Source organism: Acanthisitta chloris, unplaced genomic scaffold (assembly GCF_000695815.1).
Source record: "Acanthisitta chloris isolate BGI_N310 unplaced genomic scaffold, ASM69581v1 scaffold1680, whole genome shotgun sequence".
Taxonomy (NCBI): Eukaryota; Metazoa; Chordata; class Aves; order Passeriformes; family Acanthisittidae; genus Acanthisitta; species Acanthisitta chloris.
In genome coordinates, this window is record NW_008652008.1 from 102634 (window position 1) to 117297 (window position 14664).

The following is a 14664-nucleotide window of genomic DNA, read 5'->3' on the forward strand; positions in this document are numbered from 1 at the left end:
TAATGTCTGAAAACGAGGCTTATAAGAAAAAGACAACCCTCTGAAGCTTGCAACTGTATTAAACCTAATAGTCAAAACTGAACACGAAGACAATTAACATATATAAGAAATGATAATATTTTGTTTTAGCATGCAATGAGTTAATTTAAGAAGTTTATAATAACTGAAATCTATAATTAAACATGACAAATAATGGGAAAATTTCATAGGTTCAATGGACCATGTTAATCCTGTACTTTGCAACAGTTGTACTACTGTTTTTAGTATTGTTCCTATGGCTTGCCAAGCAAAGCAAAGTTCCAGCGGAGAGACAAACAACTGTGAAAAACAGGAATGTCACCACGATTGTACAGCTCGCATTTTGCACAATTATATTCACATTACACACACTCAGACAGCTTCCACAGCTATCAGTTTGCAAAAAGCTTGATTTGTATTAAAAACAACTTTATCTCTAAATGAACTCCTGCTAATGATAACATCCAAGTATTTCAATCTAAATGAAAAGAGATGATAACTCAAAATACTCACCTGACTTCACATGACTGAAATTAAAAGCACTCTTGACCTCTTGGATCTAGTGATGTGCCCTGGCCACAATCAAAACTTGCACTGGGGCATGAGCAAAGATCAGCCTTGCATCTTGGTTTCAACAAGGAGAGAGTCTAGGAGCCCAAGTGAGGAGATGACCAGGACTGCTGATTGCAGTGCAACACCACTCAAACTAGAGGGATCCTTTGTATTTCAGTGTCATTTGGTACCCTATCAAACCAGTCTCCCCCCACCTCTTAATAATTTAATACCTCAAACAAAGTGTCTTTCTTTCTGATTAGCGCACCATGAATAACGCATAGGTTTTCTACAGAAATACAAAGGGTGTAATCTACACACATCAAACCCATAAAAGAAAAAATTCTCATTAAAGAGCCTGAAAGAAATTCAAGTTCAGCATAACCGACAGCAATTTCCAAATGTCCCAGCAGAGTGGCCCAGGCCACCCCCTGTACCTACATCTTGTAATTAAATTAGCTTCAAGTTAAGAGACCCGATCATAGTGAGATTGGCTTTTCTTACCTTTTGCCACATTTTGATGAAGAAGAGCTCTCCAGAAAAATTGAAGAAAACATTGGTGTCATAGGCATCATCCCCAACGTTAGAGATGGAAATGTTAAGCGAGATGTTCCTCACCGCTCCCAGGGCCAGGTAGGCAGTTCTGTCATCAACACTGTAGGCAGAGACAGTTACACTGGTTTAACTCTGGACAACTTTCACGCTTTGCTCCTGCTTTCTTCCTGAGTCACAACTCAACTGTTTAAAAACTTAGCAGTCAACAGTCAGGAATGTGCTGTATGGCCAATGCAGGGTGCAGGGGGCCATACTTAGAATGAATAGCTCCTGACTCCTAGTTCTGACACTGTCTTTTGGGACTGTAAGAAAACCCCATGCTCCTCATGTGCATTTATTTCACACAACCTATTTTTAGTCAAACAAATTACTTGAAGACTGTAAAGTAATTGGACAGGAAAATGTCACAAGTGCAAGATATTATACCTGCATTCAAATACACAAGCTATTTCAGTTTGTCTCTTCGAACATTCTAGCAACTCTCTGAAAAATTTTCAATGTCCATGTTCAGTGGACACAAATGTCCACTGAATGTGACTAATCTTTCTTTGGATGTTTATACTGCACCTAACATGGTGGAATCACCTTCTGTAAGTGGAATATAACAAGGGAATAGTTGAATTAAAACAACAGCTATGTATCATTGATAAGTATTGCAAGATGGCATCACAGATTATGAAAAAAAAACAGGCATGCACACATAGAGGCAAATATAAATATTAATGCACATACATTCATTATTTGATATTTAGTCCTACTAGGCTGTCTGGACAACAAGCTAACAAGTAGAAAAAAAGGCTAAAGATAAATCACAAGAAAATACAGCATCAATGCACAGATCTGCAAGTCCTGGAAGTAACACTACAGTAAAATGTAATCTGAACTATACCAGGTATAAATTCAAAAATTAGAAAAAAAAGAAGAAGTATAATTTTGCTACAGTTATCACAACTGGAATCTAAGCCCATTCATACATCCTGGAGAAACAGAGTCACAGAGAAACACTGAGTAGCTGGTCAGATAAGGGCAATGCCCTCCAGCCACATAGCAGGGAGATGCCCTCGAGTACTTTCTCTGGTGTACAGCCAGCCCAAAAGTAAGAAGGAGCCACATTTCATTCATCAAATTTCCATAAAGGAACAGCTGTGCTGGTAATGCACTTGTTGGCACACACTGCTCCTCTGCTTATCAGCAGCTGTCTGAAGATGGGTAGTGTGCAGGACATGAGCTGTGTTTAACGGCAGGGTGCCACCAGCCCTCTTCTGCCAGCCTTGGTCATGGTACTGCAGCCAGAGCATGTGCATAAAAGTGGGGTTTCTGGGAATGTGGTGCTTATAAACCTTTCAGCATCTTCTGCCAACCATAGCTATACCAGACCTCCAAAGGCAGAAGTTGCTGGGCTTCTTTTGCCTGTTAGCCAAGAAGTTTCTAAATGTGCTATGTATCAAAGCAGTCAGGGACTCTGGTGAATGAGAAGTTTGGAGGAAGATGGTCTAGATTCAGGCTTTAAAGCTGATGGCTGTAGATTGTGAGTGCTAACTTTTCCATGTAATGCAGACAACATTTATAGTGTATCTGTTTCCTGTACTTACTTCACTTATTAAGCCCAAAATTATAGCATACAGTTCAATGACAGCTTCTTACGAGGCAGATATTAGTATCCAGGAAATGTGTCTGCTTTCTCACACTTTAAAATCAACTGCAGACACCAAATAATCCTACTGATAATTGGAGAGTTTACTTTCAAAGCATTATAGTTTATTCTCAGTCACTCATCAGTGCAAACAAAGATTTGCAAAAAAAGTATGTAGTGCAGGATCATGTGCAAAACTAGTTTGAGAGGTCCAAATCATTTGAGTTGTTGCTCAATATTTTATGTTGAATTGTAGACAAATTATAAAGATGCTAAACAATCTGCTGGGATTTTCTGATAATCAAAAGTGTATATTTGGAAGCAAAGAAATAAAAATCATTTAATACTGTGAATTATTTCTCATGAACTTTAGAACTGCACTTTTTGCAACCATTTCAAAACTTAGTCAGCATCTCTCATACTCACCAAAATCTGGAAGAATCACTTCAGTAAGCAAAGGAACATTGCAAAATATTATCTTATGTAGGGTTAATACTAAATGCAATGTATGCTATAGAATCCTCTTTGAATTGGTGGTAGCAGCATTTTGAGATTTAACATAAAGTGAAGACAACTGAGAACACTCTCCTTTTTACTGAATAATAAAAAATGCTCAGAATAAAATCCCATTTAAAATTAACCTCACATAAAAATCATGCAAAGATAAAGACCAATGGGTTGTGTTACTCCTTTCTAAAGCCATCACTCCTCTGTTAGAAGTGTATCATACCAAAATTACATTTTCCTCAGGAAAGAAAGAAAACCCACTTTCTAAGAGCACATTGTAGCTGATCCTATACAAAATTCACACACTAATAAACTCCAAAAAATATAAATGACTTTAGGCTGGCAGATGAGTTCAGCTCTCCCACGGAAAGGCTGTATGAGATTGTTCTTTAAGTCCCATTTTAAGAGAGCAGCTTTCTGAGTCACTGAATCTGGATACATCTGGAATACATCAGGTTCACTTGCAGTGTGAAGAGGATTAGGAATCTCCACATTCACAGGGAAGCTTCCAGGCCCTGTTTACTGCTTGAGAGAGTAATGTTATGAGTGCAAACAGTCTGCTGTGATTCTGGAACAGCTCTACTGCCAACCTGGTGCCAGCCTCCTCCAGCACCTGGCACACATTAAGCACCCTAGCTGCCAAGTCAAAATATGTCAACTAAAGAACTGTTATCACCCACCAGAAACAAGAATACAAAACTAAAGCCACCCCTCGTCTGAACAAGGTATGTCAAACAATTTAAGAAATGTAACCAAGCAATGACTTTTTGTTTATATTTTATATTGTTGAATGAGAACTAGCTACCAACATTCTCAACAGGACCCTCATAACCTTGCTCACATAAAGGAAGAGAGACTAAAAACAAACTCAAAAAGGAAAAAGAAAAGTAAAGAAAGAAAAGAAGGGGGAAAATCACAGAATCATAGAACCATAGAATTTTAAACAGGTTTGAATGGACCTTACAGATCATATAGTCCCAACACCCCCTGCCATGGGCAGGGAACACTCCCCACTAGACCAGGTGCCTCATCCAGCCTGGCCTTGAACACTGCCAGGGTTGGGGCAGCCACCACTTCCCTGGGCAACCTGTGCCAGTGCCTCACCACCCTTATAGTAAAAAACTTTTTTCTAAAAGCTAGCCTAAACTTCCCCTCCTTCAGTTTCAACCTGTTATGTCTTGCCCTACTATTGCAGTTTCTAGCAAAGAGTCCCTCTTTAACTCCCTTATAGGCTCTTCAGATATTGTAAAGTTGCTACAAGGTCTCCATGCAGTCTTCTCTTCTCTGGGCTGAACAGAAAATAACAATAAATAATCAGATAACTGGACAGAACACTACCATCTCATGACACCAGGTACTACACATGAAAAATGAACTGAGTAAAAGTCCTGGGTAGACTGCAGACATATACATTACATACAGGCAAGCACATTTATGCACACATACAGAGACATGAAGGATGTCAAGCTATTCATGTTTACATTAAAAGAAAAAAGAGTTTTACATTTAGAAATACTAAGTACTTGCAGTTTTCATTCACATGACCCAGACTTGCAGGTAAAAAGCTCCAAATTTCTGCCACAGTTTTGAATTCACTGACAATGGTAATACACATCAAATGTAAATAGAAATATTTAATGTTTTCCTCTCAAGTGATTAAGAAAAGAAAATTTCAGGATAAAACTAATAATTTTTTGCATGCTTTAAAGTTCTTTGTTAATGTCTGCACCACATCATTGCACTATGGTCAGTGAGGTAGGAAAGACCAGCTGAGAAAAACAAATGGAAAAGATCTGCAATTTTCATTTCTCCACCAGACAAGATGCTGGTGTTTTTATTAACCTGGGTCAGTGGAGGTATAATCTGCATTCCAAATGGTATACAGGGACATTTTCTCAATTTCCTCCATCAGGGTGAATATTTTAAAAAAATGAGAAAACATTCAGGACTTGCTCTCAGCCTGAGCAGATCATTCATAGGGCAAGGAATGTGACAGGGTTGCACTTACCCTATTAGTCTGGGTCAGTGACTTTCCCTTTTATATTAGGAACCTTTCTTTCCTTACAGCAAATCAGCACCTACACGGATAAATCACCACTACTGCTCAATGGACAGTGACAGTTACAACTGTGGTCAGTTAGATTACAAATGGATAAAAACACTTCAGACAACTAAAGTCTAATCTGTCCTTCACCTCCACTGGAAGAAATTACAGAACTCCACCTTTTGCTTTTAAATCAGTAAAAGGTGTGAGTCAACAAACACTGGTGATGTGACAGATCCAAACAGATTTCTACCTTCACCAAGCAGCACCGCAATTAGTCTTTGCAGTTGTTAAGATACATAAATATTAATTTCATCTCCACAGACTCTTTACATCAACCCTGAATACCTTTCTCCTTTTGGGATTTCTTAACACAGGCTTCTCCCAAAGTTAGCTTAACTTTGGGAGAAGTTTTGCAAATACTCAAAGGCCAATGAAAAGCTGAAACCCTCAGATAATCTGGGAATTCATTTGATGTCTCAGTGTAAAACTGAGAGGTAGCAGCCCCACAAACAAATGCCAATCCAAGAAAAAGTTTTAAACAATCCCACAGGGAACAAATATATTGGATTTTACACTGCTTGGTGACATTGCCTTCCCATCCCATGGGCATTCAATGTCAATTCTCTCTGCAAAGTTCACAGCCAATTTAAACTAAGGACTGGGCCAAGTCCTCAAGATGTCATAGCTTATTCTGCATTAGCTGAGTTGCTGCCTTCCTCTTCTCACACTGAAGCCTATGCTAGCACAGGCACCAAGAGACCTCATGCAGCTGATGACCACAGCCTATCTGAGGTGCACTAAGCCAGCAAACTAGCTCTGAGGCCATCAGACCATTTCATTAATGATCTTTTCTATTTCTCGAGTGGAGACTTTTCAGTGTGCTCTGAGTAGAAGACAATGTGAAGTGCCGGGAAAAACACAGCTGATAACTTGAGGAGTAGTCAAACAAAGTCCTGTGTCAGCAGAGCACAGCTGAGGGGTAATATCATACCAGTATTGCTCTCCATGAAGACTGAGTATCAATGTGCCAATGTTTCCCCTTTGGAAGGGATTAAATGTCCCATATGAAAAAAGTGCTTACTGCAGTGAGTCCAGGGCCAAGGTGCCAGTACCCTTCTGGCACAGAGGTGCAGTCTCTAGTGCTTCAGCTACCATATATATTACAATTCAGGAATATGGCACAAAACTTTGCCTTTTCCATCTTTCCTACATTTTATTTTTAAAAATGAATGTGTTTGAGTAGTAAGCAAGGGGCGGGAGAGGGGTGTGTGGTTTGGGAAATGGGGTAAGACACACATGACACACCACTCTTTATTATGGTATAGACACAACAGAGTATTTTCTAGTTAGATCTAGTTACCCAGTATTCAGAGCTTCTCTGGCTATTGTCCTCTTTTCCCCGAATAGAATTTCTCCACATAAATCCACCCCAAGTACACAACAGATACAACTCTCAGACACCTGTGCCTTCAAAGTTTTAAGTAAAAAGGACACAACAACCACATTATCTTATCATCCTACAGAAATCTGGTGCCTTTTATTATCAGTAATTTCAATTGCACCCAGATGTTCACAAGCTTTTATAAACAGAACTGAAGAATCAATGGGGAAAGAGCTGACTCTGTTTTCACAACGTTTACTTCAGGGAGCAGCTTCTGTTTTGAATGGAGCTATTCTTGTTTATTAAACTGTCACATGAAAGCAAGATGAGGTGTAACATCTATAGAAGCTCTAATCTAATCTTTCACCCTTGCAGACACACTTGCAAACTAACATCTTTTATAAGCTATCCTTGAAATCAATAGTACTGTGCCTCTGGGACAAACTTATCCCTGCGTGTGTGTGTAAGACATCATCCTAAGGTTGGAATGCAAACAAAACCTAGTTACTAGTGGCAGAAAGAAATGCAAAAGATAAACGGTATCAGGCATGTAGCTGAAAGTTACACACATCAGGCTGACATAAAAGAAAAACACCCTCTATGTTTTCCCTATCTGTAAAATACATGAAGAGCTCTCTTAAAATAAGTGATACCTGACTATAAATCTTGCCCTGAAATTTGAAGCTGAACCAGTAGCACTTTATAACACACTGTTTCTTGGAATTATAAAATTAGTAAAGTCATCATGCAAACCCATGTATTTACCATAAAAATTCTGCTTTCAGAAAGTGATTTCCTATTATTAGATAGCTTCAGTTGCTTGTCCTATTCCTTGGATGCTGGGGTGCAATACACAGCTTGAAAACCATACTCAGCGAAGCACTTGATGAGACAGAAAAAGATCAGTGTCCTATCCAGCAGTCACATTCAGAGGTCAATAAAAGGCAGGTAAGCAGAGATGAAACATCAGAAACAGTACAGGTTTGTTACTTCAGGAAATTTGTTTTGCATTAGGAGGTGTCATACGACAACAGTAAGTTATGCCAAAATGTCAAACTTGATAAGCAACCCATATCAGCACATTTCCTCTACAGCTCTGTGGTGGGTTGACCCTGGCTGGATGCCAGGTGCCCACTAAAGCTGCTCTATCACTCTCCTACTCAATTGGACACAGGAGAGAAAATATAATGAAAGGTAAATGATTGAGATAAGGACAGGGAGAGATCACAAACCAATTACCATCACAGGCAAAACAGACTCATCTTGGAGGAACTAATTTATTACCAATCAAAATCAGAGCAGGATAATGAGAAGCAAAACAAATCTTTAAAACCCCTTCCCCCATCCCTCCCTCCTTCCCAGGCTCTACCTCCTCCCTGCCACAGTGCAGAGAAACAGAATGGGGATTACAGTCAGTTCAGCACACATTGTTTCTGGCACTGATCAGGGAGAGGAGTCCTTCCCCAACTCCAGTCCTCCATGAACTTTTCCAGTGTGAGCCCTTCCCACAGTCTACAGTTTTTCATTAACTGCTCCAGTGTGAGTTCCTTTTCATGGGGTGCAGTCCCTCAGGAACAGCCTCCCTCAGCATGGGCTTCCCCACAGGTTCTCAAGTCCTACCAGGAAACCTGCTCTACAATGGACTCTTTTCTCCTTGGGTCTGCCGGTCCCTGTCAGGAGACTGCCTGCTCCAGCACAGGCTTCCCATGGGATCACAGCCTTCTTTTGGGCATCTATCTGCTCCAGTGTGGGACTCCTCGACGGGCTGCAGGGGCATACCCTGCTTCACCATGGTCTTCACCACAGGCTGCAGGGGAACCTCAGCTTCAGCACCTGGAACACTCCAGCCTCTCCCTCCTTCTCCACTGTCCTTGGTGTCTGCATAGTTATTCCACTCACATATTCTCATTCCTCTCTTCTCTAGCCACAGCTACATCTGCGCAATACCTGTTTTTTCTCTCTTAAATATGTTATTATAGAGGCACTAGCACCATCTCTGATTGGCTCAGCCTTGGACAGCAGTGGAGCTTGTTTGCATTGGCTCTGTCGCACTCTAGCAACTTCTCACGGAAGTCACCCCAGTAGTCCCCCCACTACCAAAACCTGGTCACACAAACCCAATACAAGCTCATGCAAAACCAGCAAGAGGATTTACCTGGTGATCTGTGAAGAACCTCAGGCTTACTTTGCAATTTCAGGATGTAATACAGAAAGAGTTTGTGCAGCTGCATCTCTAAAGAGGATGTGTAAATGCATGTGTGTATATATATATACACATGCATGAATGCATCAGCCAAGATGTATTCTGCAAATACAAAACAAAAGTGCATCTGCTCCTCATTGTGGTCTGTATATTATCAAGAACTTCCAACTCTGGAGGCACTCGATGTATGACAGCACTTTGCGAGGTTAAATGTTTGTTTTGTTTTGTGGGTTATTTTGGGGGTTTTTTCTTCTTTTTTTTATTTTTCTTTGCTAGAGCAAGAAACCATACAGCGACTTAAACTATGTTAGCTTCATAAAATACTGATGTTGAGATGTTCACAAGGAGGGTCAGGTTACACAGTAGCTCAGCTATATGAAAGAACATCTCTTCCGGGTCTAGTTTAAAAAAACCCAAACAATAAAATCCTACTCCAGTAGATACATTCAAGTGATTCTTACAAAACAAAACCAGCATTTAAGAAGGGACAAGACTGACTTGTACAGTATACCTGACTGATCATCAGTGGCCTGTTATCAGAAAATAGGGATTGTGAACGTTTTATCTTTTATGAGATGTGGACTACTCTGGTTTGTTACCACACATCACTTGACGGTTCTGTTATCATCTATGTACATTCAAAAGGAACAGGACTACCCACTGCTATCAAACTGGACTTATTTATTTTGGGAGAGATTTATGAAGCCCTGAGCACATCTAACCAGATGGAAACCAAGAAACCATTTCTTCATCCCCATTTACCCTCAACAAGGGAAAACATTCACTTGTTCCTGAGATGATGCTCCCATTGCAACTTGTACAACATTCTGACTAAATGTGAGCTCTGCTGACAGCCCTTTCAGAAAACTGCAAGTCCAATCCTGGATGAGCTACAGCAGCATTTCCCATGTGCCTCTTAAACTCAGCATTCAATACATTAACAACTGTCTGTTGGTAAAAATAAATAAAAGTAAATAGGAATCAGAATTCTGCTTCCCAGATTCACCAAAAAGGCAAAATTAAATTAGAATTATAAATACAATAATATGCATGAAATTATACTCAGCAGTTCTTCATTGCACCCTTTGCAGTGCAGCAAATTAATCTTAAATAACATTAAACGATGCTACAACTAATGAAAGCACTTACACCACAGTGTGAAACTTGGTATAGGTTTTGAGAAAAATGAAAGCAATCTACTCAGATCCATTTTCCCAATGCTTTTCTCCTTGGAACCTTTTTGGTAGTTTAAAAGATCACAACCCAGGACAGCACTGGGCTGACAGCAAGTAACCAGTGAGCAGCAAATGACTGCAGCAATAACTCTGTATTTGTGCCCTGGGAGCTGGAAATATCCATGCTGGGACACACAGCTTTATACATACAGGGCCTTGACTGAAAGCACGAGAAACCTTGTATGTCAGAAGCACAGACTTCTCTTGCACTAGAAATGCTAAACCACAGCATTTTACTAATTTTTCTCTTAGTTTTTTGTAAAGCTGATGTGAGCTGCGTCTGAACAGCTCTGCTACGTAAGGTAACCTGTCTAGGGAAAACAGAATGTCAAAAATATTGTTGAAAGAAGTGTTTGTTCAATGAGAGATAAAATAAGCCAAAACCAGATTCTTCATCTGCTATGAATAAAGAGGAAGGGAAAACCCAGATATTATCAGAGCATGTAATTAAGCTCCACATATGAAAGGATATTGTGTTTCCTCATCATGACTGTTTTGTTAAGATGCACTTCAGGGGCATGAAACCTCAATGGGCAGACTATGAGATGTGAGGCCTCTCTGGAAACAAATCCCTGTTGTGTGATCAAAGGAAGATAAGTGCTGAGGTGTGAGCCTGGTTTTATCAAACAGCTTTGCTTCCCACATTAAACCACAGTCTTGCAACTCTTCTCGATGTGTCTGCAACAGTCTATGATCAGTGAAAACGTTTATTAACTTTTTTTAATAAAACACTACTATATTAATGAGATACACTCAAAAAGTTTTGAACTTTCTGCACAAAATTTTATGCTATTGCTCCTTCCTTCAGAAGACACTGACTTTCTGCACTGTTACAGCACTCACTTATGTTCTGTGCTGTTAGCTCTTGTGCTGGTGAAAAGCAAATCAGACAAAGCTGTCATAACACATTTTTACCTATGATTTCTGGATTCCTTCAGCCCAGGTTCTGTAGCAATTTGACAAGTCAACTTGAAACTGCCAAAGTTCATTTTTCAAATCCAGGTGCCTAATATCTGATGATGTGCCACAGAGAGTCCTTACACTGATTTTAACAGGTCCACGAGCATATTCATCCTTGTATCTGTACACAGCACTTGCAAAACAACCATTTTTGCAGCTGCATAGCTAGTTCCCATGTGAAATTATTCACTCTCCAATAATACAAATAATATGCTTGTAAACTTCAGAGTTTTAAGCTCAATAGCTGGGAGGGTGTCACAGGAAGGAGATGCACACTCCCTCTCCTCCCCAGAAAGGTCTGGGTTAGGTACTTTGATATTATATCCCAAAACACCACATCAAATCATTTACTTGCTTATCAAATACAGAGCTGTGCATAAGACAAAAGAGATCACAGAAACAAAGGAAGTGTTGGCAGAAAAAAACGTTACTCCTTTATTAAGTCATGGAATGAATTTATATGGAAAAAAAGACAAACCCAAACTTTTCAGGACCTGATGAGAAGACACTGGAAAATACTTTTTCTTCATAAATTACTGTTTCGTTGAAATGGAAACATTTCAAGCTTGATGAAATTTTTGACAGACTGGAGTTTTGTCCATTCTCTGGCTAATTCCAAGGAGGCTAATGGAAGCAGAAACAGCCCAAGCCACAAGCTTGACCTTTCAGGAAGTCTAATGAATGCTGGCCATTAAGGATGCTCTAAACCAACACATAATAGCAAGCTGCTTATTCCTAACAGCCAAACATCACTCAGAAGCACTCTGAGGGATGAGCAATTCTGTTCTAACGATGAAAGGTAATGTCATGTCCCATAAATATATGGAAGACAGACTTCCTCCTGAAACCTTCTCAGGAATAGCAATATTTATTACAGCATTTTCTATCTAAGGGGGCTTGTAGCCCTGTGCTTACAACCTGATTTACATACCATTTACATACCATGCACACAGCTTGTGCTGGAACACAGGAGCTACATGAAATGCCACAACATCATTTTTTTTTTTTTTTTACTGTTTGGTTTTGGTAAAGCTGCTCTGTTAATTGTAACACACAGGCTGTCAGTGTATTTACACAGCCATACAGGATTTCCTTCCTAGCTGTATCTCACAGGGAAGCAACCACACGTTCTGCTAACCACCCATCTTTAGCTAGCTTGTTTATTATAGCTGGAATAAGGTCTGTTTTTTCAAACACCCTCACTGTTACTCAAATGTCTTCTCCACATTTTTCACTTGGTTCCCATCACAGCCTAAACAGGGCTTGATAATTACCACTGCCTTTGCAGAGAGCCAGACAGATGGATAGGCATCAGGTCAGGAGCTCAGACTGCATTGGTATTGTCAGACAAGATGTGCACTCTAGTCAACCTGCTCCCTCGGTACTTTCAGGTTCTTAAAAGACCAGAGTGCTTTTCTCCCATATAAAGTACCAAAGGAATGGATGGGCGATTTTAAAGACTTGGGAGACCTAAACTTCTACAGAACACCTACTTCAGTTTTTCCCAGCACACCTTGAGGAAACAGATGTGGTTCAGCTTCTGAACAAGTATCTACAGAGAGGTGCAATAAAAATGTGCTAATTGCTACAGAAACCTGACAGAAAAGGCATTTACTGTGCTGAGAGAACAGGGTGATGCATTGAAGTCAAACATGATATGTAATAAATATATTTCTAGAGGTCATAAAATTCATCCTCATCCTCCTCAACACAGGACTATTGCCAGCAACACACGGGGTCAGCAGGGACCTCATCTAGCCAAGTCCTAAAACTCAGGATGACAGAGCACACCATCTCTGCACATTGCATTCCTGTGCAGCAGAAACATCTATGCAAAAAGGTTTTTCCAAATCACTGGTCTGAACCTGCCAAGCCCCAGTCCATGACTCTTGCCTCTCTTGCCATCTGCCACAAGCAGAGAAGAGTCTGACTTCTTTGTCCCACAATCCTTTCAGGAAGCTGGAATGGGTTTACATAAAAACTGATGCTAATGAAGGTGCACAAACCTCAAAGAGATTTATCTGCTAACTGAAAACAAACCTTTTCTTCTTTCCAGAATAAATTTATCATAACTCTTCTTTACTCCAGTACAGCATGTAACCCTGGTCTTCAGCCCAAGACTCCAAGGACATATTTCACTATAACAGAAGCATTCAAGAGAAGAATACATCCCATCTCCAGCTTCCTAAATCTTTGCAAAAGCTTTCAGATAGAGTAAGAAGACTTTAATATTTTCTCATCATCGCGTGCTTCCAAGCAATCCTACCCTACTGTCTTCTCCAGCTTCACAGTGGAGGGTTTCAGCTTGCCCAGCAGTGCCATTTCCACATGCAGCAGCACCTCAGCAACAGGAAATAACAAAGCAAACCAAATCATATCTGATCAGAACAGCAGTGAAGTTTCTATCTTATGTGTGCAGATTTGCTTGACTCACATGGATAAATGGCCATCTATTAGGTTGTCACCTAGATGAATGTTGACATCCTGGGCAGTCTACTTGTTATTTATCAAAATGAAGTGCTCTCAATTTAATGGCACATGAATAAGTTTTCAGAAGAGAAAGAAGTTCCCAAGAAAAGCAAAATCAGAGCAGACCTGGTTAGCTTTTACCACCATGGGGTGGTTTTCCTATTAGTCATTTGGTATGCAGGTTTCATATCTTCACAGGGTAATTTCAATGATTCAAATGCATCCCCCATGAACTCTGTATCAGAGTAGCTTGTGCAGTTCCTGAGCTCATAAGAATGACCTCAGCAGACAAATCTCTTGATGATATTGTAATCTGAGCTAACTTCCTATGCACATACACGCTCTAACCAGCACATACTTGAAAGCATATATAGTGATGAACAAAACTATACCTTGCCATATATAGCTCTCTGAACAGCTTTTGGATCTAACATGCTAAAAATGTAACAAAAGTGTGTAAGCACAGCCAGTTCATTTAACAGAGAACCCTGTATCCAACTATGTCTATAGTCAAGAGGGCTATGGCAGAACAAGGCAAGCACAGAGTGGCATTTTGCAGATACATTTCTGCTGCTTCCAGCATATTTGCCCTTTCTCTGCCATACACACTCTCAGTACTTACAGTACCCCCAACAGTAAAATCCACAGATTAATAATCACACACTTCATGAAAACATACCTTCTTGTTATTTTTATTGTTTTAAACAGTTTAGTATGATTAGCAAATTAATTTACTATTCAATTCTACCAGATTATTTCCCATAGTATTATGAATGTGCTGAATACCACTAGCACTTTTATAGTTTTCTCCACCAGGAAAACCAACTATTCACACGTTTTCTCTGTTGACTACCTTTTAATTAGGTAGTAATACTCAGGGCACCATTCCTCTCAGATCTTGGCAACTTATTTTCTTTGTGAACTCTTGGTGAGAAATTGTAATAAAAGTCTTTTGCAAACCCAGGTAGATAATCTTAACCAAACCACCCTATCCATACATCCAGCAACATCTTCAAAGAGCTGCAGTAGACCTGAGAGACAACAGTTACCACTGCCTTTCCATAAACATCCTGTTCATTTCAAGCCAATGTACCTGTGTGTCAT

General features: G+C 39.9%; 1 protein-coding gene across 1 annotated transcript in view; it reads right to left on the reverse strand.

The window, feature by feature from the left end:
• The window catches only part of LOC103802787 (integrin alpha-9-like), a gene marked incomplete at its 5' end in the record, with an annotated part of 85440 nt that overhangs the window by 68995 nt on the left and 1781 nt on the right, over window positions 1–14664 (reverse strand). The window contains one exon of the mRNA XM_009075312.1: window positions 1075–1225. Coding sequence (XP_009073560.1) covers window positions 1075–1225 — 151 coding nt within the window. The remainder of the gene's footprint in view (window positions 1–1074; window positions 1226–14664) is intronic.